This window comes from Pseudochaenichthys georgianus, chromosome 3 (assembly GCF_902827115.2).
Source record: "Pseudochaenichthys georgianus chromosome 3, fPseGeo1.2, whole genome shotgun sequence".
Taxonomy (NCBI): Eukaryota; Metazoa; Chordata; class Actinopteri; order Perciformes; family Channichthyidae; genus Pseudochaenichthys; species Pseudochaenichthys georgianus.
The window spans coordinates 32,499,937-32,523,152 of record NC_047505.1 but is presented as its reverse complement, the minus strand read 5'-3'; the positions used below and the strand labels follow the sequence as shown (position 1 = coordinate 32,523,152).

Below are 23,216 nucleotides of genomic sequence, written 5' to 3'. Positions count from 1 at the left end.
TATCGAGGAGAGGAGAGGAGGCTGTCAGGCCACCCTCTTCTTCTTCCTCGTCTGGTGGCTGAAAGTCTGGGCCGGCTGTGCCTGAGCGGCTGCTGCCGGAACCGGAGACTCTCTTGGCCAGCCCGTCCTCGCCTCGTGTCTGGGCTGGAGACACGGGCGGGCTGTAGCCTCTGCTGTTTCAGATCTTGAAACAGGCAGGACATGAGGCAGCTTGAGCGAAGGACTGCCGCGGGGGCCGTTGAAAGCGGCGGCTGGACCCTTCGGGGAAGACAAAGCTGGAGAGCCTCATCCTCCACATTTTTGGATGCATCGAAGCTAGAGCGGAGCCACATATGCCCTCGGGAGGTGGGCTACTACCAGCGGTTCCATGGGCGGCATGCGGAGCAGGCCGAGCTTCTCCATGCCGACACAGTCCAAAGAGGAGGCACCCTGGATTGGGGCCTTGTTGCTGAAAGGGCGGGTCTCTCCACGAGACCGACACCTCGTCCAGCATCTCTGGAAAGTCTGGGAGAAGCTGCTTCCTCATCCTCGTTGCTTGGGGCAAGTTCTTCCCCTCATAGCGAGATCTGGAGGTCTCCTTGGCCACTTCAGGCCAGGGGATGTCCAGCCTGGACGCAGCACTTTGGCACACGGCCTGAAAGTCCATACTGAGGCAGGCAGAAGCTGGTGTGCTTTCGCCCGGGGGAGCGGACATCGCCTCCGGCTTGGCAGCCTGGGCAGATGAAACGAAGATGTCATCTTCGTGCTCATCCGAGTCAGATAAGAGGAACTCAGAGGCATCTTCTTCATCCTCCTCCATATAATCCAGCTGTAGGACATCCTCCGCGGGTGGAACCACGGTTGAGGTCCAGTTGGGAGCCCCAGCTTGATATAGCGCGGGGGCTCCGCTCTCGCGGCTCTTGCCGCCACCGGGCCCCAGCCTGACACGGCGCGGGGCTCCGATTCCGCGGCTACAGCCGTTGTTGAACCCAGCCTGACACAGCGCGGGGCTCAATCTCCGCGGCGGTCGCCACCATGTCCCGATTGCCGGCCGGCGAATCAACGGTCATGAATGGGTCCCGTCCCGACAGGCTAGCTTGGCACGCTAGCCGTCGGCGGAGGCTCTTGATGGTTGAAGCGGGCACGATGCCCGCACGAACCGGGGGTATCGATAGCTTCCTGGGCGTGTTCCAGCCCAAGGCAGGACGAGCAGACCTGGTGTGAGTCCGTGCCCGAGATCCTAAGCTCGCAGCCTCCGAGCCGAGCCTCCGAGCCGAGCCTCCGACTCCTCTGGTGTGAGGGAGAGAATGGTCCATCCTCGTTTGCCGCGGTTGTCGGCGCGGAGAGACAAGCTAGTAACAGGTATGTTACCGAAAAACATCCAACATTATCATGATTCCGAAAGGAAAAACTACGGGGTGATTTTTCTTTAAAAAATATTAACTGGTGTGTTAATATCTTTCTTATCTCCGTCTCCTCTGGTGTGAGGGAGAGAAGAGTCCGTCCCCGCTCTCCCGTGGTGTCGGCGCGGAGGGATAACTAGCAACAGTTATGTTACTGTTTGAAGAAAAAAATCAAACCTTACCGTTATTTCGAAAGACAAAACGGCGGGGCAGATTACAATATTACTGGTGGTGTTAATATCTGTTAAATTCTTCTGCAAAGCAAAAAAGTAACAGGCAAGCGCCGTCGACTGAATGTTAGCTTGGGTTCAGTCTGTGGACCGTTAAGCTAGCCCGGCTACTGATATTCGAGATGTGCTCTGAAGCGAGAAGAGGTGTTTGAATGACGCTGCGACGTAGCGCAAGCTACTTAAAGGGCGGGTGGATTCCCTGACATAGACGTCAAGATCACCAACCAATCAGGATTGGCGTAATGACATTGATGCTTCTGTTTGCATACGCGTTGAGGCGCATCCCATAGTGCAGGGGTCTGCAACCTTTTTGAACAAAGAGCCATTTTGCTCCTTTTTCCAAAAAAATGTTGTCTGGAGCCGCAAAACATATTTCATAGTTTTTATTGTTATATCAGACAAAAACTACAGTTTTTTGCATTATTAGGCTATTTATTACATGATATAAAACTGTTGACCTCTAATAAGAAACAAAGAACTCTTATAAGGAGAATTAAAAATAATACACAGGCCTACTTTAAAATAAATTAAACACAGCACTTGGGGAGTCCTCTGCACATTTGAAGGGAACAAAAATATTATTAAAATGGGCCCACTTTGAAATAAATAAACATATAGCTGCACCCTAAAAAGAGTTAAAGGTAGGGTAGGTAAGAATGGAGAAACCAGCTTGAGTGCGCTAGAATTTGAAAATACACAACCTGAAAAAATATGCCTCTTCCTTCAGACTTTCTTACAGAGTCCCTCCTCCAACACACACGAACGCGCACATGACCAATGAGTGCACGAGATAAGTTTGTGCACAGATGGAAGGCTGACAGGCAGGTCGGCCATCCAGTTATTTTAGCAGATGATTGGTCGTGCTTTTTACAGCGCTACGGCTTCCACAGATACATTTTTGTATGTATTTATTGTCAAAGCATTTAATATATTCATTGCTATCGGGACGTTAGTGTTTTCTGAAATAAATTACATACCCCATTGAATTATGACTGAAGATCGTCAGCTGGCTTCCTCTCCCTTGTTGTTCCTCGATACGTAAAGGCTGCACCACCATTGACAACTTCTCTCTACATATCAAACATACCGGTAAACCAGCATCGTTTGCTGTGAAAGCAGGATACCTGTCCCACACAGAATTAAATCCTGTGTTCCTCCGGTACTTTTCTTTGATTTATCCATAGATCACTCATCGAGCCGGGGTTATTCGCCTCCAAGAAAAGGCCGCTCGCGCGGGACCGGAGCAGGATTGTGACGCATATTTTAGTTGACCTAATTAAAACCGTTTTGTTTTTTATTTATGTGTCACAGTATCACCTCAAAATACAAGATACGAAACATTTTTCCACCATGCAACAAAATATAATAGTCCTACAAATACTTTTATTTTATTTCCTTCTTATTTTTGTCTAAGCTCAAGGGAGCCAGAGCAGAGGGCTTAAAGGGCCGCATGCGGCCCGTGGACCGCGGGTTGCCAACCCCTGAGAGACATCGAACGGAGTGTTATGAATGAGAACTGTGAAAAAGTACTCGCTAGCTGGAACTACACCTAGTAGAAACGCAACCAAAAACGGGCCGGCACGGCACGCTTAAAACCGCGCTCCGCGACGTAGTGGAAATGCGCCATTAGAGGAACGCGGGATTTTGGGTCCTTAGCCTAAAATAAATAAATAGAGGAGGCGAAGCTAATGCCTGATCTGAAATCTACCGGAGATAAAGTTTAATTCTGCTGTTATAAAACGCCATCCTGTTCTAAACCACATCAAGGATTATTTCTGACACAGCATAGAGCTCAAATGCTTTTTCTCTTGCGGGTTTATCACATGGTGAGTTCCTTTTTTTATTTCCTGCATTTTAAATACATGTGCTCTGAGTGTTAGCGAGGCTTGCTAATGTAAACAAAGACGAGATTACGTCCAAAACACGTCAGGCATTGTTTCTGATGGCAACTTTCTGTGGGTCCACCATCCGAAATTACGTCATATCGGCAGCAAATCTGTATCGCTCATTGTACCCCCACCCCAGTTTTTTAACGATTTGGGTACAGAGGAAAAGAGGAAAGGGTTTTTTATTTTCGGACTGCGTGAGTTTTCCCTGACACACATATTATGTATTAAAGACATCAAAGTGCATTTTGCATGTCCCCTTTAAGTGATTGTCAACCAAACTCTCTAGCCTACTTCCATTTGATGGATTCTTGGCCTGGTGAGATTATGTTGAAATGTTTTGTCTGTAAAAGTCAGAGCTCATACTGTATAAAATAGCAGTATGGCCTGGCTCATAGTTCGTGGCATCTGCAGGCAAGTGGCAAGTCCTTCAGGAATAGTGCCACAGAGGCCGCTACTCTGTGGTAGCTGTGGCAAGTACTTCCGGCATATGCCACAGAGGCCGCAACTCTGTGGTAGCTGTGCACGAAACACACACACTCGTGAGTTTCGCCAACAGTAATCCAATGAAATATCTTCCCTCCGTAGTATTTTGATCATTTGCTCCGCTAATCAATCAGATCGATGGATTCCAGAGATTTTTCTCAAACATGATGACTCCGAAACAGTCAGTGGGCACCACTTAACAGCCAATCAGAATGAGAATATGTTTCACATGTGACTTATTTAAATTGCGAGTGATTGAGTGACAGATGAAGGTTGTTTAGGAGAAAAAGTTTGAGAAGAAAAAGTTTGAGAGTGGTGCTCGGGAAAGGAAATTGTTGAGGGAAAAGGAGTTTCGAGACAAGCAGCTATTACAAAACATGTCGAAGCTTACAGGTTATTTTAAACCTGTAGGCCAGGATGAGGAGAAGGACAGATGAGTTCTGTACCGAGCAGCAGCGGTGCCGGCCGCGGGGCCTCGGGGCCAAGTAGGCCGCCTGGTTCTGATAGCGATGGACTAGCGGCAGAGGAAAAACAGACAGGAGGGAGGGAGGGGAGGAGATGAAGAGGAAGACGAGGACTTGCTACGTGGAGGGGAGCCAACGGCAACCGGACAAATACATGAGGGAGGCCCGATACGTCACTCATCTGGAGGAGAGGACCAGGCGCGCGCAGAGCAGAGTGGAGAAGTGCGATCACAGAGCCTGCCTAGGCTATAAATGACTTTCATTTTTGTTGTTTAAATAGGGGGCCTACAAAACCTATCAGCCCCAGGGCCTGATGGCAGGTTAAGGCGGGCCTGGCAGCATGTCTGTGAGGCCCCGTCCCCGCACGCAGATGAGAGAGAGATCTCTTTTTAAATATATTGAAAGTTAGAAACGGAGATGGTTCGATAAAACGTGCAAGATAACGTTTATGTAGCATTTCTTTATTGTCGAAATTATGACATTTCATAACTGGATCAAATCAAAGTGAATGGCCTGCTGCTGCTGAAAGCATGGGGCAAATATAAGTCCTTTGCCTAATTTATAAAGTAAACTTAGCATCTCACTAGCAGTGGCAACTGCAATCAGTTACAGCTGCCCTAAGTCTGTAGCCAAGTCTAATAACACCAGTGTACACGTTGCTGTGTCAATACAGATATTTATTTGTTAATTATTTGTCTTTACTAGTCATAATACACCTGGTTTATCGTAGCAAGCAGTGGAAACTCCCCTCAAGAAGCGACAATTGCCAAGGGCGTTGCAACCCTCACTCGCCAATATTTCATCATAAATATAGCACGTTTGTTTTTTTAGCAAACCATGCTCCAAGTAAAATTGAATAGAAATGATAATGTATAATCTTTTTGAAAAATAGAGATCGCACATCAGCTCTGTGTACAGATCAGTTCGATAAAGTCATGCCTAAACAGCGACATTTTACACGATAAATACGCGTTTAAATAGCTGCATTTGCCACGGAAGGCGAGTGGCAGCTACAGTAAACGCTCACAGCTCCTCATATCTGTTCAGACACTAGGCAAAAGTTAAACAAGTACAAACCACAGACTGTCTGTGTCATGGCGAATACAGTCGCTGGTTTATTTATGTCTGTATAGGACGTTGTTGTGAGTGTGGACGGTCGGAGCATATACTGCGTTAGCTTAGCCTTCAGAAAATACGCATTTTAAAAGGTTTTTCGCCTGCCGTCTTGTCTGCAGACTTGTCAAAGCATTAATTCATGGTTTTTCTAACCGGTATCAGCATGTTGTTACTTCGGCATCATTTTGAAACGTGTATTACAATTAAATCACGGTAAAATATGTTTATTTTGTTGTAGTTGCCAGCGATTCTCTCACTAGTTTAGCATACTCAGCCCGGTTGTTGGCCCGGAAAGAACCTCGATTTTGGAGAGCCGTAAAACTACAGGTTACTTACGTAACCCCAGTATTCAGAGTAACATGAAGTGAGATGTCTCACTATGGGATGCGCCTCAACGCGTATGCAAACAGAAGCATCAATCTCATTACGCCGATCCTGATTGGCTGGTGATCTTGACGTCTACGTCAGGGAATCCACCCACCGCTACGTCGCAGCGTCATTCAAAATAAGCACCTCTTCTCGCTTCGCCTTAGCAAAGAAGGGCCGTCTGGTGAGACATCTCACTTCATGTTACTCTGAGAACTGGGGTTACGTAAGTAACCTATAGTTCTCATTCATAACAATCCATTCGATGTCTCACTATGGGATATTGAAACTCCTGTATTGCTAGACATGCTTATCTCGAAAATCACCAAAAACAACCAGAACTTAACGGGTAGACCAATGTCTTCAACACGGGGCCCAGCACTGCACGGGGCCACACTTGGAGCAGAGACATCTAGCCTGTATAAAGCGGGCAAAAGTGAGCGGTGAGGACCAGCTCGCTGCTGCACAAATGTCCTGGATGGAAACACCCTTGAACAAAGCCCAGGATGTAGCCAGTCCACGAGTAGAATGAGCATGCAGGTCTGTTGGGTGCCTGCAAACCCTGACTCGTATAAACCAGAGCAATCGCTTCCACAATCCAGTGGAAGAGCCGTTGCCTGGTAACGGGCTTGCCCTTCTGAGGGTTAGCCCAGGATACAAAGAGTTGGTCATTGCATTCGAAACTCCTGTCCATATAGGTGCGTAAAGCACGGACTGGGCACGGCAAATTCGGCCGCTGTTCCTCAGAGTGCATGAAGGATGTACAGAGAGCACATGAATGTCACTGACTCGCTTGGCAGATGCCAGAGCCAGTAACAGCACTGTCTTCAGTGACAGGTGTTTCATGTCAGCTTCTTCCAGGGGTTCAAATGGAGGTCGAGTGAGCCCATCTAAAACCACTGCCAAGTCCCATAAGGGCACCAGTGACCTGGAAACATGGAGGAGCCTGCGAGCCCCTTTCATAAAACGGCAGACCAAGGGATGTTGGCTAGCCTCCCTCAAAGCCCACATGGCCAGGCCCGCCTTAACCTGCCATCAGGCCCAGGGCCTGATGGCAGGTTTTGTAGGCCCCCTATTTAAACAACAAATGAAAGTCATTTATAGCCTCGGCAGGCTCTGTGATCGCACTTCTCCACTCTGCTCTACGCGCGCCTGGTCCTCTCCTCCAGATGAGTGACGTATCGGGCCTCCCTCATGTATTTGTCCGGTTGCCGTTGGCTCCCCTCCACGTAGCAAGTCCTCGTCGTCCTCTCCATCTCCTCCAACAGATAATGTCCCTCCTGTCTGTTTTTCCTCTCCCGCTACTCCATCGCTATCAGAACCAGACGGCCTACTTGGCTGCGGCCGGCACCGCTACCGCTCGGTACAGAACTCATCTGTCCTTCCTCCTCATCCCGGCCTACAGGTTTAAAATAACCTATAAGCTTCGGCATGTTTTGTAATAGCTGCTTGTCTCGAAACTCCTTTTCCCTCAACAATTTCCCTTTCCCGAGCGCCACTCTCAAACTTTTTCTTCTCAAACTTTTTCTCCTAAACAACTTTCATCTGTCACTCAATCACTCGCAATTTGAATAAGTCACATGTGAAACATATTCTCATTCTGATTGGCTGTGAAGTGGTGCCCACTGACTGTTACGGAGTCATCTCTGGAATCCATCGATCTGATTGATTAGCGGAGCAAATGATCAAAATACTACGGAGGGAAGATATTTTCGTTTGGATTACTGGTCTGGGGGAAACTCACGAGTGTGTGTGTTTGTGTATTTTTGCGTTTGTGTGTATTGTGTTTGTTTCCCGGGGAAAACACTCACGAGAAACACCGGCTTGTTGTTGTGCCTGCTGTGACGTCAAGTTACTCCGTTCTCCTCTTGTAATTATGCCGTTACAAGCTTCAATGTTGTATTTATCATCTGAATTTGCCGAAACAATTTTAATATTCTGAAAGCCAAGACTTTGTTTATTTGAAACCAGATGAAAACAAACTGTAACGGACCCTGCCGTGTTATCTATGATTACTATACGCCTTACATTCATAATGTCAGCCGGAGGGAGGGGGAGTGAGTGGCGAGTGAGAGCTGTCATCTTCCCTTTACAAGCTTCAAACATTTATTTATCGTGTGATTTTGGAAATAAAAGTTTCATATTCTGAAAGCCAAGACTTTGTTTATCTAAATGTTTTTTTAAAAACATCCGAAAAAGAAAAAAAATGTAATTAAATGTTTTTTTTAAACTTTTTTATTGGCTCATGATAGGCACCTGATCTCCGTAGGCCCCTGGGCTTCAGCCCAGGTCAGCCCGTGCATTAAGGCGGCCCTGCACATGGCATGCAGCAATAGCAGCCAGGTACACTTTGATCGTAGAGAAAGCTCTGTGTTTATCAATCAGATCCTAGAAATTATAGAATCACCCCGACAGGACATTGAAAAGAGATGTGTCCTTTTTTAAGGCACCACTCCTCAAACACCCTCCACTTACAGTCATAAGCCGCGTTCACACCGCAGGACTTTCCCTGGTACTTTAGTTCTTTAGTTCCGTTAGTACCAATAATGTCGCGTTCACACCGCCGGGACTACTCAGTGCCGGGAACTCTTTTGGAACTCTTTTGGTACTTTTTAGTCCCTGCTAGAGAGGTGGTACGAACCTGGTGACAAAAGAGTGCCAATTTCTATTCTATTTCTATTGGCTGGGCGAATTGCAAACCACGCCCCGTTAGACTCTGAATTTGTTTTGTTAGGCAGCCATTTTTTTCCTCGCTACAAAACCACATCCACACCTGAGCGAGTGGTTTTTTTGTACTTTAAAGCAGTTATGACCACACGTACTACAACACCGGAGCGGTGGAATGATGAGGAAGTGTCGGTGCTTCTGGCAATTTACTCCAAGGACGGGATGCAGCAGCTTCTACAGAAAGCAGTTCCCAACTCCAAATGTTTTGAGCGATGTTCGCTACTTGAGCTGGGAATCGTGCACAGTGCACACGGATGCCGGGTAAAAATAAAGAAACTCAGGCAGGACTATAAAAAAATGAAAGACCACAATAATAAGAGTGGTAACGATTTTCTATTGTTATTATATATATATATATTGCCACTGTTTTTTAATACTGACACCTAACTTGCACTAAGGCGTGTCTGCTGCTATATATATTGCCACTGTTACATTGTTTTGAAACTACTTACACTTTATTTTACATTTCACACTGTTATTTAACTTCAATTTACATGCATACGACACACCTGGAACAGCATGATGCCGTTATTGTTATGTCTTGACTGTGCAATAAAACAAACAAACTGGCGAAGCTTTATTTATTGTGTCCCACCCCAAATTTGCAGAATAGAAGAATGTGAGAGCAGACAGGTGTCGGTGGTTGAATTTATCAGAAACACAAGTCTTACACACATAAACACAAGTAATTTATCATGTCATTTGTTTTAGATAAATAAGGGAAAAACACCAAACAAGGGTTGATGTCCTTTTCCAAAATCAGCCTGAGGGGGTAATATATAATAAATACATAAAGATAAAGTCCATTGTTATAATGGGGTATTTTATTTGTAAATTACCCTTATGAACTCCATCATGTCTGAGGTCGGAAAGTAAACAAACGCCTCATACAGCGGATGGGCTTTATACCCCCTCCCCCCCGTGTAGTTCTTCTTCTCTCGTTTTTTTGTTGTACTCGCCGTGAAGTGGTTTTGCGGCCTGCCAGTAAACCCAGAGAAGAAGAAAACGAAGTGACGTCAGCGTAATCGTGCCTCAGGGAAAGTACTGCGGTGTGAATGCGATTGGCACTAGCCCCCTGGCGGATTTAGTGCCGTGGTACTTTAGTGGTACTTTAGTGGTACTTTAGTGCCGGCACTAAAGTACCGCAAGTCCTGCGGTGTGAAAGAGGCTATTGAGGGACCTGGTGGAGGAAGCTCTCGCACTCTGAATAGTGTTTATCACCTTCTGAGGGAGTCTCACTGTATTCAGGTTATACCACTCACGGGCCAGGCCCATAGTGCCAAGCTCTCTGGGTGTGGGTGAAAAATGGTCTCCCCCGCCTGAGACAGTATGTCCCTGCGTAGCGGGAGCTGCCACCGCTGCCCGCACAGCAGCTGATATATCTCCGCCAGCCAGTACATTGCAGGCCAGTGTGGAGCTATTAGGATCAGTGTGTGGCGTTGTTCTCTCACTCTGGCCAGAGTTGGGGGTATCAGAGCCAGCGGTGGGAACGCGTACAGAAGGACCGGAGGCCAAACGTGCGTCCACGCCTAACGGTGCGTTTAAATCGCGCATTGAAAAGAACAGCTGACATTGAGCGTTTTCTTTTGATGCAAACAGATCCACCGCGGCCCGGCCGTAACGCACCCACAGCTGACTCACAATCATTGGATGTAGAGTCCAGTCTGCATATAGTGGTGCACCTCTGGACAGCAGATCCGCCCCGAGGTTCATCACTCCTGGTACGTGCGTCGCTCTCAGAGAGAGGAGACGTCCGCAGCTCCATAAGATCAGTTTGCGTGCCAGCATGTGTAACTGGAGAGAACGCAAACCCCCTTGGCGGTTTATATACGATATTGTGGTTGTGTTGTCTGTCCTCACGAGGACATGGTGTCCTCTGAGAAAAGGCAGAAAGCGTTTCAGGGTGAGGAACACCGCTAAAAGCTCCAGATAATTGATGTGTGACCGTTGGAGGTCTCTGCTCCAGAGACCCCTCACAGGTCGATCTTCGTATATACCCCCCCAGCCCGTCAGACATGCGTCTGTGGTGACCACCTTCCGCGATAGGACGGCACCCATAGGCACGCCCCGTACTAGAAAAGTCGGGTGCAGCCAGTGGCGCAGAGCCATTATGCATTTCATAGTGACCATCACTCTCCGCGCGCCATGACACACGGAGTCCAATCTGAGGGCAGCTACCCAGCGCTGAAACTCCCTCATGTGTAAGCGTCCCAGTCGTACCACCAGGACGGCTGACATGACCGCAGACATGATCTGAAGAGAACATATTTGCGTGGCTCTAAATGAGCGAGGCAAGCCCTGAAGGCTTTCACTCTCTCTGCTGACAGGCGGGCTGTAAAGGGCACGGAATTCAGGCGTAGGCCCAGGAAGAGTACAGTCTGGGCTGGAGACAACATGCTCTTTTCTGTGTTTATTACGAAACCCAGGTCGAGCAGGTGTTTTACGAGGACATTCGTCTGCGTAATAGCCTCTTGCTCCGACTGTGCGAGAAGGAGCCAATCGTCCAGATAAGTTGCCAGGCGAATACCCTGTTGTCTTAACGGGGCTATCGCGGCTTCCGTACACCGTACAAACACTCGTGGGCTGAGAGACAGACCGAAGGGAAGTACTAGGCTTGTTTGAGACACATTGCGGCTCGCCTCGAAAGTAGACGAGAGTAGCCGATCGCAGCCGGGGGAGGTGTCAAAATGCTCGTCTTAAGTCGGACAGCTCGGACTCGGAGTCGGCTTGACTGGCTGGGTTTGCAATGGCGGAAATTGCGTTGGCGTTTTTCGTTGCAGATGAAGTGGATGCAATAGAAATCCCACATGTATTGTATGGAGAATGACATGATCTAAAGGGACTGTGATTGAGAGAAAATTAAATATGTGTTTACAATAAACATGAATATGTCATTTGTTTGATTTGCATTAAAAGACAATATCATTTTTGATTTAAATGATAGATTACCTTGTGCATTTGTTGCAGCCCTTGCTTGCTGCATAAGTGCAGCTGCTAAACTGTTATCTGAAAAATAATTTACATCATTTAAAATCATATCCAGATTGTTGGAATGCAATTTAGTTGTTTACTCGCCATTTTGTAGTCTTTGGGAAATGTCTTGTGAGACTCTTACAGTGATGTCTCCCTGTCCATCACGCAGTGTAAGCACCACAAATTCCATTTTACCCACTGTAGACAAAGGTGATCACTATTGCTTTATATAGGTTTGTTAATTCAGTCATGATGAGGAACCACACCAGTGACTGGGTTCCATAATTAGAAATGCTCCTCCCTCTTAATGTTTGCAAAACTGATAGGTGGACAGGCTACAAATGATCAGTCCCTTCAGATCCGCACACATGAAGCTTCATGAGCATGAATTGAACAGACCTGCTGCTGTGTTAATTCTTTAGCTGCCACTTTAAGCTTTATGATGTGTACAACATGGATGTCATTTGATTTAATCTTGCCATTTTAAATGATGTATTCAATAAATAAGGTTAAACCAAATCATTACATTACAATAGATTTTATTTTAATGATTTGGTTTAACTTAAAGAGAAACTTTATTGTTATTGCACATATTACAGGTACTGAGACAACGAAATGCAGTTTAGCTTCTAACCAGGTGCAACAAGCAGCGAAGTGGAAAGTAATGTACACAATCTACAGAATAACATATAGAATGAATTGAATGATGAATACACAGTGGGGTATGAATACACTAGATATCAGCCTGAGAGCAGTATGAACAGTGTGTATTAATACACTAGATATCAGCCTGAGAGCAGTATGAACAGTGTGTATTAATACACTAGATATCAGCCTGTGAGCAGTATGAACAGTGTGTATTAATACACTAGATATCAGCCTGAGAGCAGTATGAACAGTGTGTATGAATACACTAGATATCAGCCTGAGAGCAGTATGAACAGTGTGTATGAATACACTAGATATCAGCCTGAGAGCAGTATGAACAGTGTGTATTAATACACTAGATATCAGCCTATGAGCAGTATGAACAGTGTGTATGAATATGCTAAGATATATAAAGTATGAAAACGGTAAGCAGTATAGTATACAATATATAGATATTAATTTCATGATGATAAACATTGTGGAACAATGATGAAAAATGGGAATGGATGTGGCGACGTAAAACGGACACAAACCAACAACAAACTTTTGCCAGCCAATTGGAGAGCTTCATCAGCAGCACGTGGTAAAACCCACCAATGAGCGCTCAGCTCGAGATACCAGCGAGCCGTTTCCCATCAAGCATTTCGCTTCCGCAGCTCGTGGAGAGCAACTGCGCCAACTCGCCTCGCTCTCAAGGCTGCGGGCGTCTTTGTCCCGCGAGATTTCAAAGTCTCATGTGGGCGAGCCTCCAGAGCAAGTCGGACAAAATGACTAACCATCATGCAACGCACTAGCAAGACGTTGATCGCAACTGCGCAGGTCTGCGCAGGTTTTGCTTGTCTCAAACAAGCCTACTCTGTACTCGTAACAGACACCCTGAAAGGCGAACCTCAGATATTTCCTGTGTGGATTATATACTGGGATGTGGAAATACGCGTCTCTCAGGTCGACTGATGTGAACCAATCGTTTTGGCGCACGAGACGCAACAGAGATGTGAGTGAGCATTCTGAATTTGTATATTTTGAGATATTTGTTCAGAGCCCTCAAATCTAGTATAGGCCGAATCCCGTTCCCTCCCCGTTTGGGAACGAGGAAATACTTGGAATAAAAGCCGCTCTGACTCTGTTCGGAGGGTATTATAGATATAGCCTTCTTGTCTAATAGCGAGAGGATCTCTTGCTCTAGAATATGGGCCGACTCTCCCCGGGCCTGCGAATGCAGAATGCCCGAGAAGTGAGGGGGGGTGACAGTGAATTGGAGTCTGTAACCCCGTGTTATTATCTTGCAAACCCAAGAAGAATCTGTGAGCATCCTCCACTTTTCGCTTCTCAAAGCGAGTGGAGATGTCACATCCCTGTCGTCTGCCCTCTGTGTCTTTATTTGTTGTGTTATGGGGCCCTCTAGTGTCTGAACACGGTGGTACCCCAGGTTGACAACCCCGGTCGACACTGCGCATGCGCGTGGCGGTGATGCCTTCACAGCCCCGTCCATCGTCCGCCTTCTGAGAGCGGTAGCAGCCACTCTTAGAAGGGGGTAGACGTCAGACTGTTTATTGTTTTTATTGTCTTTCTTTTCATTTGTATTGACTGCGCCCTTGGCTTTAAGCCTGGAAACGACAGTGGAAAATTATTTATTAAAAGACAATAGTGATGACATGTGTTTGTGTGACTTAAACGAGCATTTCATTCATGGCGCGAACTTGAGGATGACGTTCTGACATCACTCGAGGCGGCGGGAAGATGGGGGCATGGTTGCACCCCGGAAACACATGAGCATCTAACACTGGAACGTGTTCTGGAGCTGGAGAACAGTGAACTTCCAGCTCCTTTATCGAGGAGAGGAGAGGAGGCTGTCAGGCCACCCTCTTCTTCTTCCTCGTCTGGTGGCTGAAAGTCTGGGCCGGCTGTGCCTGAGCGGCTGCTGCCGGAACCGGAGACTCTCTTGGCCAGCCCGTCCTCGCCTCGTGTCTGGGCTGGAGACACGGGCGGGCTGTAGCCTCTGCTGTTTCAGGATCTTGAAACAGGCAGGACATGAGGCAGCTTGAGCGAAGGACTGCCGCGGGGCCGTTGAAAGCGGCGGCTGGACCCTTCGGGGAAGACAAAGCTGGAGAGCCTCATCCTCCACATTTTTGGATGCATCGAAGCTAGAGCGGAGCCACATATGCCCTCGGGAGGTGGGCTACTACCAGCGGTTCCATGGGCGGCATGCGGAGCAGGCCGAGCTTCTCCATGCCGACACAGTCCAAAGAGGAGGCACCCTGGATTGGGGCCTTGTTGCTGAAAGGGCGGTCTCTCCACGAGACCGACACCTCGTCCAGCATCTCTGGAAAGTCTGGGAGAAGCTGCTTCCTCATCCTCGTTGCTTGGGGCAAGTTCTTCCCCTCATAGCGAGATCTGGAGGTCTCCTTGGCCACTTCAGGCCAGGGGATGTCCAGCCTGGACGCAGCACTTTGGCACACGGCCTGAAAGTCCATACTGAGGCAGGCAGAAGCTGGTGTGCTTTCGCCCGGGGGAGCGGACATCGCCTCCGGCTTGGCAGCCTGGGCAGATGAAACGAAGATGTCATCTTCGTGCTCATCCGAGTCAGATAAGAGGAACTCAGAGGCATCTTCTTCATCCTCCTCCATATAATCCAGCTGTAGGACATCCTCCGCGGGTGGAACCACGGTGAGGTCCAGTTGGGAGCCCCAGCTTGATATAGCGCGGGGCTCCGCTCTCGCGGCTCTTGCCGCCACCGGGCCCCAGCCTGACACGGCGCGGGGCTCCGATTCCGCGGCTACAGCCGTTGTTGAACCCCAGCCTGACACAGCGCGGGGCTCAATCTCCGCGGCGGTCGCCACCATGTCCCGATTGCCGGCCGGCGAATCAACGGTCATGAATGGGTCCCGTCCCGACAGGCTAGCTTGGCACGCTAGCCGTCGGCGGAGGCTCTTGATGGTGAAGCGGGCACGATGCCCGCACGAACCGGGGGTATCGATAGCTTCCTGGGCGTGTTCCAGCCCAAGGCAGGACGAGCAGACCTGGTGTGAGTCCGTGCCCGAGATCCTAAGCTCGCAGCCTCCGAGCCGAGCCTCCGAGCCGAGCCTCCGACTCCTCTGGTGTGAGGGAGAGAATGGTCCATCCTCGTTTGCCGCGGTGTCGGCGCGGAGAGACAAGCTAGTAACAGGTATGTTACCGAAAAACATCCAACATTATCATTATTCCGAAAGGAAAAAACTACGGGGTAGATTTTTCTTTAAAAAATATTAACTGGTGTGTTAATATCTTTCTTATCTCCGTCTCCTCTGGTGTGAGGGAGAGAAGAGTCCGTCCCCGCTCTCCGTGGTGTCGGCGCGGAGGGATAAACTAGCAACAGTTATGTTACTGTTTGAAGAAAAAAATCAAACCTTACCGTTATTTCGAAAGACAAAACGGCGGGGCAGATTACAATATTAACTGGTGTGTTAATATCTGTTAAATTCTTCTGCAAAGCAAAAAAGTAACAGGCAAGCGCCCGTCGACTGAATGTTAGCTTGGGTTCAGTCTGTGGACCGTTAAGCTAGCCCGGCTACTGATATTCGAGATGTGCTCTGAAGCGAGAAGAGGTGTTTGAATGACGCTGCGACGTAGCGCAAGCTACTTAAAGGGCGGGTGGATTCCCTGACATAGACGTCAAGATCACCAACCAATCAGGATTGGCGTAATGACATTGATGCTTCTGTTTGCATACGCGTTGAGGCGCATCCCATAGTGCAGGGGTCTGCAACCTTTTTGAACAAAAGAGCCATTTTGCTCCTTTTTCCAAAAAAATGTTGTCTGGAGCCGCAAAACATATTTCATAGTTTTTTATTGTTATATCAGACAAAAACTACAGTTTTTTTGCATTTATTAGGCTATTTATTACATGATATAAAACTGTTGACCTCTAATAAGAAACAAAGAACTCTTATAAGGAGAATTAAAAATAATACACAGGCCTACTTTAAAATAAATTAAACACAGCACTTGGGGAGTCCTCTGCACATTTGAAGGGAACAAAAATATTATTAAAATGGGCCCACTTTGAAATAAATAAAACATATAGCTGCACCCTAAAAAGAGTTAAAGGTAGGGTAGGTAAGAATGGAGAAACCAGCTTGAGTGCGCTAGAATTTGAAAATACACAACCTGAAAAAATATGCCTCTTCCTTCAGACTTTCTTACAGAGTCCCTCCTCCAACACACACGAACGCGCACATGACCAATGAGTGCACGAGATAAGTTTGTGCACAGATGGAAGGCTGACAGGCAGGTCGGCCATCCAGTTATTTTAGCAGATGATTGGTCGTGCTTTTTACAGCGCTACGGCTTCCACAGATACATTTTTGTATGTATTTATTGTCAAAGCATTTAATATATTCATTGCTATCGGGACGTTAGTGTTTTCTGAAATAAATTACATACCCCATTGAATTATGACTGAAGATCGTCAGCTGGCTTCCTCTCCCTTGTTGTTCCTCGATACGTAAAGGCTGCACCACCATTGACAACTTCTCTCTACATATCAAACATACCGGTAAACCAGCATCGTTTGCTGTGAAAGCAGATAACTCTGTCCACACAGAATTAAATCCTGTGTTCCTCCGGTACTTTTCTTTGATTTATCCATAGATCACTCATCGAGCCGGGGGTTATTCGCCTCCAAGAAAAGGCGCTCGCGCGGGACCGGAGCAGGATGTGACGCATATTTTAGTTGACCTAATTAAAACCGTTTTGTTTTTTATTTATGTGTCACAGTATCACCTCAAAATACAAGATACGAAACATTTTCAACCATGCAACAAAATATAAATAGTCCTACAAATACTTTTATTTTATTTCCTTCTTATTTTTGTCTAAGCTCAAGGGAGCCAGAGCAGAGGGCTTAAAGGGCCGCATGCGGCCCGTGGACCGCGGGTTGCCGACCCCTGAGAGACATCGAACGGAGTGTTATGAATGAGAACTGTGAAAAAGTACTCGCTAGCTGGAACTACACCTAGTAGAAACGCAACCAAAAACGGGCCGGGCACGGCACGCTTAAACCGCGCTCCGCGACGTAGTGGAAATGCGCCATTAGAGGAACGCGGATTTTGGGTCCTTAGCCTAAAATAAATAAATAGAGGAGGCGAAGCTAATGCCTGATCTGAAATCTACCGGAGATAAAGTTAAATTCTGCTGTTATAAAACGCCATCCTGTTCTAAACCACATCAAGGATTATTTCTGACACAGCATAGAGCTCAAATGCTTTTTCTCTTGCGGGTTTATCACATGGTGAGTTCCTTTTTTTATTTCCTGCATTTTAAATACATGTGCTCTGAGTGTTAGCGAGGCTTGCTAATGTAAACAAAGACGAGATTACGTCCAAAACACGTCAGGCATTGTTTCTGATGGCAACTTTCTGTGGGTCCACCATCCGAAATTACGTCATATCGGCAGCAAATCTGTATCCGCTCATTGTACCCCCGTTTTTAACGATTTGGGTACAGAGGAAAAGAGAAAGGGTTTTATTTTCTGACTGCGTGAGTTCCCTGACACACATATTTATGTATTAAAGACATCAAAAAGTGCATTTTGCATGTCCCCTTTAAGTGATTGTCAACCAAACTCTCTAGGCCTACTTCCATTTTGATGGATTACTTGGCCTGGTGGAGATTATGTTGAAATGTTTTGTCCTGTAAAAGTCAGAGCTCATACTGTATAAAATAGCAGTATGGCCTGGCTCATTTCGTGGCATCTGCAGGCAGTGGCAAGTCCTTCCGGCATATGCCACAGAGGCCGCTACTCTGTGGTAGCTGTGGCAAGTACTTCCGGCATATGCCACAGAGGCCGCAACTCTGTGGTAGCTGTGGCACGAACACACACACACTCGTGAGTTTCCCCCAGACCAGTAATCCAATGAAAATATCTTCCCTCCGTAGTATTTTGATCATTTGCTCCGCTAATCAATCAGATCGATGGATTCCAGAGATTTTTCTCAAACATGATGACTCCGAAACAGTCAGTGGGCACCACTTAACAGCCAATCAGAATGAGAATATGTTTCACATGTGACTTATTTAAATTGCGAGTGATTGAGTGACAGATGAAGGTTGTTTAGGAGAAAAAGTTTGAGAAGAAAAAGTTTGAGAGTGGTGCTCGGGAAAGGAAATTGTTGAGGGAAAAGGAGTTTCGAGACAAGCAGCTATTACAAAACATGTCGAAGCTTACAGGTTATTTTAAACCTGTAGGCCAGGATGAGGAGGAAGGACAGATGAGTTCTGTACCGAGCAGCAGCGGTGCCGGCCGCGGGGCCTCGGGGCCAAGTAGGCCGCCTGGTTCTGATAGCGATGGACTAGCGGCAGAGGAAAAACAGACAGGAGGGAGGGAGGGGAGGAGATGAAGAGGAAGACGAGGACTTGCTACGTGGAGGGGAGCCAACGGCAACCGGACAAATACATGAGGGAGGCCCGATACGTCACTCATCTGGAGGAGAGGACCAGGCGCGCGCAGAGCAGAGTGGAGAAGTGCGATCACAGAGCCTGCCTAGGCTATAAATGACTTTCATTTGTTGTTTAAATAGGGGGCCTACAAAACCTATCAGCCCCAGGGCCTGATGGCAGGTTAAGGCGGGCCTGGCAGCATGTCTGTGAGGCCCCGTCCCCGCACGCAGATGAGAGAGAGATCTCTTTTTAAATATATTGAAAGTTAGAAACGGAGATGGTTCGATAAAACGTGCAAGATAACGTTTATGTAGCATTTCTTTATTGTCGAAATTATGACATTTCATAACTGGATCAAATCAAAGTGAATGGCCTGCTGCTGCTGAAAGCATGGGGCAAATATAAGTCCTTTGCCTAATTTATAAAGTAAACTTAGCATCTCACTAGCAGTGGCAACTGCAATCAGTTACAGCTGCCCTAAGTCTGTAGCCAAGTCTAATAACACCAGTGTACACGTTGCTGTGTCAATACAGATATTTATTTGTTAATTATTTGTCTTTACTAGTCATAATACACCTGGTTTATCGTAGCAAGCAGTGGAAACTCCCCTCAAGAAGCGACAATTGCCAAGGGCGTTGCAACCCTCACTCGCCAATATTTCATCATAAATATAGCACGTTTGTTTATTTTAGCAAACCATGCTCCAAGTAAAATTGAATAGAAATGATAATGTATAATCTTTTTGAAAAATAGAGATCGCACATCAGCTCTGTGTACAGATCAGTTCGATAAAGTCATGCCTAAACAGCGACATTTTACACGATAAATACGCGTTTAAATAGCTGCATTTGCCACGGAAGGCGAGTGGCAGCTACAGTAAACCTTCTCTTACTCTAGCATCTTGTGGCAACTCCCGTTGAGCAGCGGCAGATGCCTCTGCAAGTTGTGGCATCTGTGGCATATGCCGGAAGGACTTGCCACAGCTACCACAGAGTAGCGGCCTCTGTGGCATATGCCGGAAGGACTTGCCACTGCCTGCAGATGCCACGAAATGCGCTTGCTGTCTCTCTAAAATAGTGCAAATCTTTCATAGCTTTCACAGCAGATGTGGCAAGTAGCTGGTGTGAAAATATTGCGCTTATTTTGGCTGACACTCATTTCCTTTACAGCTAAAAGGAAATTGCCTGTTTCAGGAAACAGACTGTGAGCTGTCTTGCAAATGAACTTGCACCATCATGTCAGAGGATCCAAGTAGAATAACAGCCATGGAGGTGGACACTGCGTTTATCAAATCCAAGAGGGGCATCCTGAAAGTAGCAGAGATGGTGAGACAGATCGCACATCACCATGAGGTTAACAGTTTCATGGTTGGCAACATAAGTAAGGAACTAAAATATATAATATAATATTAAAGGGGAAGCAGATACAGCATGTGAAGAAACAACAGCATGTAACACATCTGCTCTATAGAGTGTTTAACAACTGTTTACCAGTCTGTTTATCATTGTAGGATTTCTGCCATGTCTCTACCACTTTCGTTTGACCATCTCTGTTATTAAGTTATGAAATAAGTAATTTGATACCTTACCGTTACTGCGCTCTTAAAGAATGATAAGAATAATGCGTATTGAACTGGTTTCATTAATTAGTGAGTTTATTTAAGGTAATTAGTTAGAGGCCCTATGTTATCAGTATGTCTGGACTGTACAGCAGTTACAATGGTCTGGTAAAACTACATTAGAACAGAATTGTCCCCATGTTGTCTTTAATAGTTACTAACATTAGATATTTTAATGAGATATGGACCGCAAAACAAAAAATGCACCGAATGCAAGTAGTCACCTTAGCTTATTTTGTTATGAGATGTGAATTACTGTTTAATTTAGTTGATGTAATAATAGCTTGGTTTCTTTTACATTAAAAACAAGTTCCAATTTTCGAAAGACGTCTTATGTTTTATTTCGGGGGGGAGGCCCTTTTTCCAGTTTAGAGCAATAGCCCCTCCAAATGTCTGTGCACGTCCCTGCAATGAACATTAACAATTCCAAATGCTCTACAACTGATACATTTCCCTGAGCTTACTGTACAATGTGACTCGAAGTGTTGTAAACTGGCATGTTTCAAACTCTGTATTCAAATGTTTTTATTGCAATGTATTTCTGATTTGTGTTTGACGATATTTTTTTATTTGATACAAATCTCAATAAGACACAAATATCAATAAAGCCTTTACAAGGGCTAGTTTGTTAATGCAGTGAGCAACATTAAAATATAATATTAGCAACTGTATTAGTTACTTGTATTTAAAAATAAATGTGATGTTGAAATATTAGCCAACACTCAGTTCCTCTTTTTCTATAGGATGTGCAACAGGTCCTATGAAGGAAGAGTAAATCAGCTGATGTTCTGGTTCCTGTTGGAAGTTTAGAATACAAACTCTAGATAGAGAATACAAGACAAATTAAGACACAAGAAATAAACAGTCCACAAATATTTCTGAAATCGAAATAAAATAGCGTAAAAAAAAATATGTGGAAAATATACATGTGGAAATACAAATTTCCAGTAATGCGGGATATTATTGTGCAGAATCGTCCTGATACGAAAGCTCAATATTGTGTTTATATTTAAAGAAGTTTTCAAATTGCATTTATTGCAGTTACCATTTTCTAACTGTTGTGTCTCTGTTTCTGCTTTAGGTGACTCTGTTTGTGGCCTTTGTGTGTTTCGCTGTAGCCTCCAGACCAAAGTACATTGCAGCCACAGTGATGGAGTTTGTTATCACTTCCCTTCTACTGCTGCTCTACCTGTTCAAACTCAACAAGAGGCTGACATTCTTCTTCTGGCCTCTCGTTGTGGGTGATGTTTTACAGCACATAACAATTTAAGTCTACTGTAAGTGTTGCATTTTAAAAGTCATTGTTCTAAAGCTATTTTTGTTTGTGCAGGATGCTTTTAATTCAGTGTTTGCAGCAGTCTACTTTATTGTCTTGAGCCTGTTGGCGGCGACTACCTACACTGTCACAGGCACACTGGTTGGAGGGGTGAGAAATATATATTCTTTAATCTATAATTGAAATCTCAGTTGTGGGGGTCAAATTTGAAATGGATTTTAGTTTCCCCTCATACATTGGCATCAAAATAATAAATAGCAGATAGCAATCATAACATTGCTTGTTATCTGCATTCATCTTCTGACTAACCCAATGTACATGACATTTGATTTTCTCTTTAGTTACACACACTGGAGTTTTGACAGGAAATATGCATGTCAAATATGCTCTTCATTTCCAGATATTTGGTCTTGTCTTCGCTGGGCTGATGTGTGCGGACAGCTTCGTACTTTTCAAGAACATCACATTCAACCAGCCAAGAAGTGAAATGAATACAGTAAACAATGAACCAGGGACGTGCACAGGTACGGGCTAATGTTGCCCGGGCAATGGCCCGTTTGGCCTTTTTGGCTGACCTGCCCCTCTGGAGAGAGCGAGAGTTTGTTTTTGTTTTTTCTGTTGTGGCCGAATCAACATGATAAGCCCACAATTAGTATTGTAGCGTCTCGCTGCGGGAAACACACTTTGTCAGCGCTGTCATCTGCCTACTTGTTGTTATTGTGCTTCCGTCTTTCTGTGTCTTTTCATCTGTAAACTACCTCAATGGGGCTGCACGCTCTCTTTTCTTGATCGCCCTCTCACGGGTGAACAGTTTAATGTCTGTTTATCATTGTAGGATTTCTGCCATGTCTCTACCACTTTCGTTTGACCATCTCTGTTATTAAGTTATGAAATAAGTAATTTGATACCTTACCGTTACTGCGCTCTTAAAGAATGATAAGAACAATGCGTATTGAACTGGTTTCATTAATTAGTGAGTTTATTTAAGGTAATTAGTTAGAGGCCCTATGTTATCAGTATGTCTGGACTGTACAGCAGTTACAATGGTCTGGTAAAACTACATTAGAACAGAATTGTCCCCATGTTGTCTTTAATAGTTTGTAACATTAGATATTTTAATGAGATATGGACCGCAAAACAAAAAATGCACCGAATGCAAGTAGTCACCTTAGCTTATTTTGTTATGAGATGTGAATTACTGTTTAATTTAGTTGATGTAATAATAGCTTGGTTTCTTTTACATTAAAAACAAGTTACAATTTTCGAAAGATGTCTTATGTTTTTTTTCGGGGGGGAGGCCCTTTTTCCAGTTTAGAGCAATAGCCCCTCCAAATGTCTGTGCACGTCCCTGCAATGGACATTAACAATTCCAAATGCTCTACAACTGATACATTTCCCTGAGCTTACTGTACAATGTGACTCGAAGTGTTGTAAACTGGCATGTTTCAAACTCTGTATTCAAATGTATTTATTGCAATGTATTTCTGATTTGTGTTTGACGATATTTTTTTATTTGATACAAATCTCAATAAGACACAAATATCAATAAAGCCTTTTCTTTGCCTTCTGACATGAGGAGTTGGATATTTCCACGGAATGGCGGACGATTGTGTTGTGTGTGCAGCTG

General features: G+C 45.6%; 1 protein-coding gene across 1 annotated transcript; it reads left to right on the top strand.

The window, feature by feature from the left end:
- The first annotated feature begins 19,664 nt into the window (after window positions 1-19,664).
- On the top strand, window positions 19,665-23,159 carry LOC117468238 (chemokine-like factor). Its single transcript, XM_034112268.2, has 4 exons — window positions 19,665-20,020; window positions 21,395-21,550; window positions 21,644-21,739; window positions 21,990-23,159. The coding sequence occupies exons 1-4, from the start codon at window positions 19,931-19,933 to the stop codon at window positions 22,122-22,124; spliced, it is 477 nt and encodes a 158-aa protein (XP_033968159.1). The 5' UTR covers window positions 19,665-19,930; the 3' UTR covers window positions 22,125-23,159.
- Window positions 23,160-23,216: the final 57 nt, after the last annotated feature.

Excerpts from the sequence above, each read along its gene's own strand:
- LOC117468238 (XM_034112268.2), top strand. The coding sequence starts at position 19,931 with ATGTCAGAGGATCCAAGTAGAATAACAGCCATGGAGGTGGACACTGCG. Across the intron at positions 20,021-21,394 it reads TCCTGAAAGTAGCAGAGATG|GTGACTCTGTTTGTGGCCTT; the intron begins GTGAGACAGATC and ends TTTCTGCTTTAG. Across the intron at positions 21,551-21,643 it reads TCTTCTTCTGGCCTCTCGTT|GATGCTTTTAATTCAGTGTT; the intron begins GTGGGTGATGTT and ends TTGTTTGTGCAG.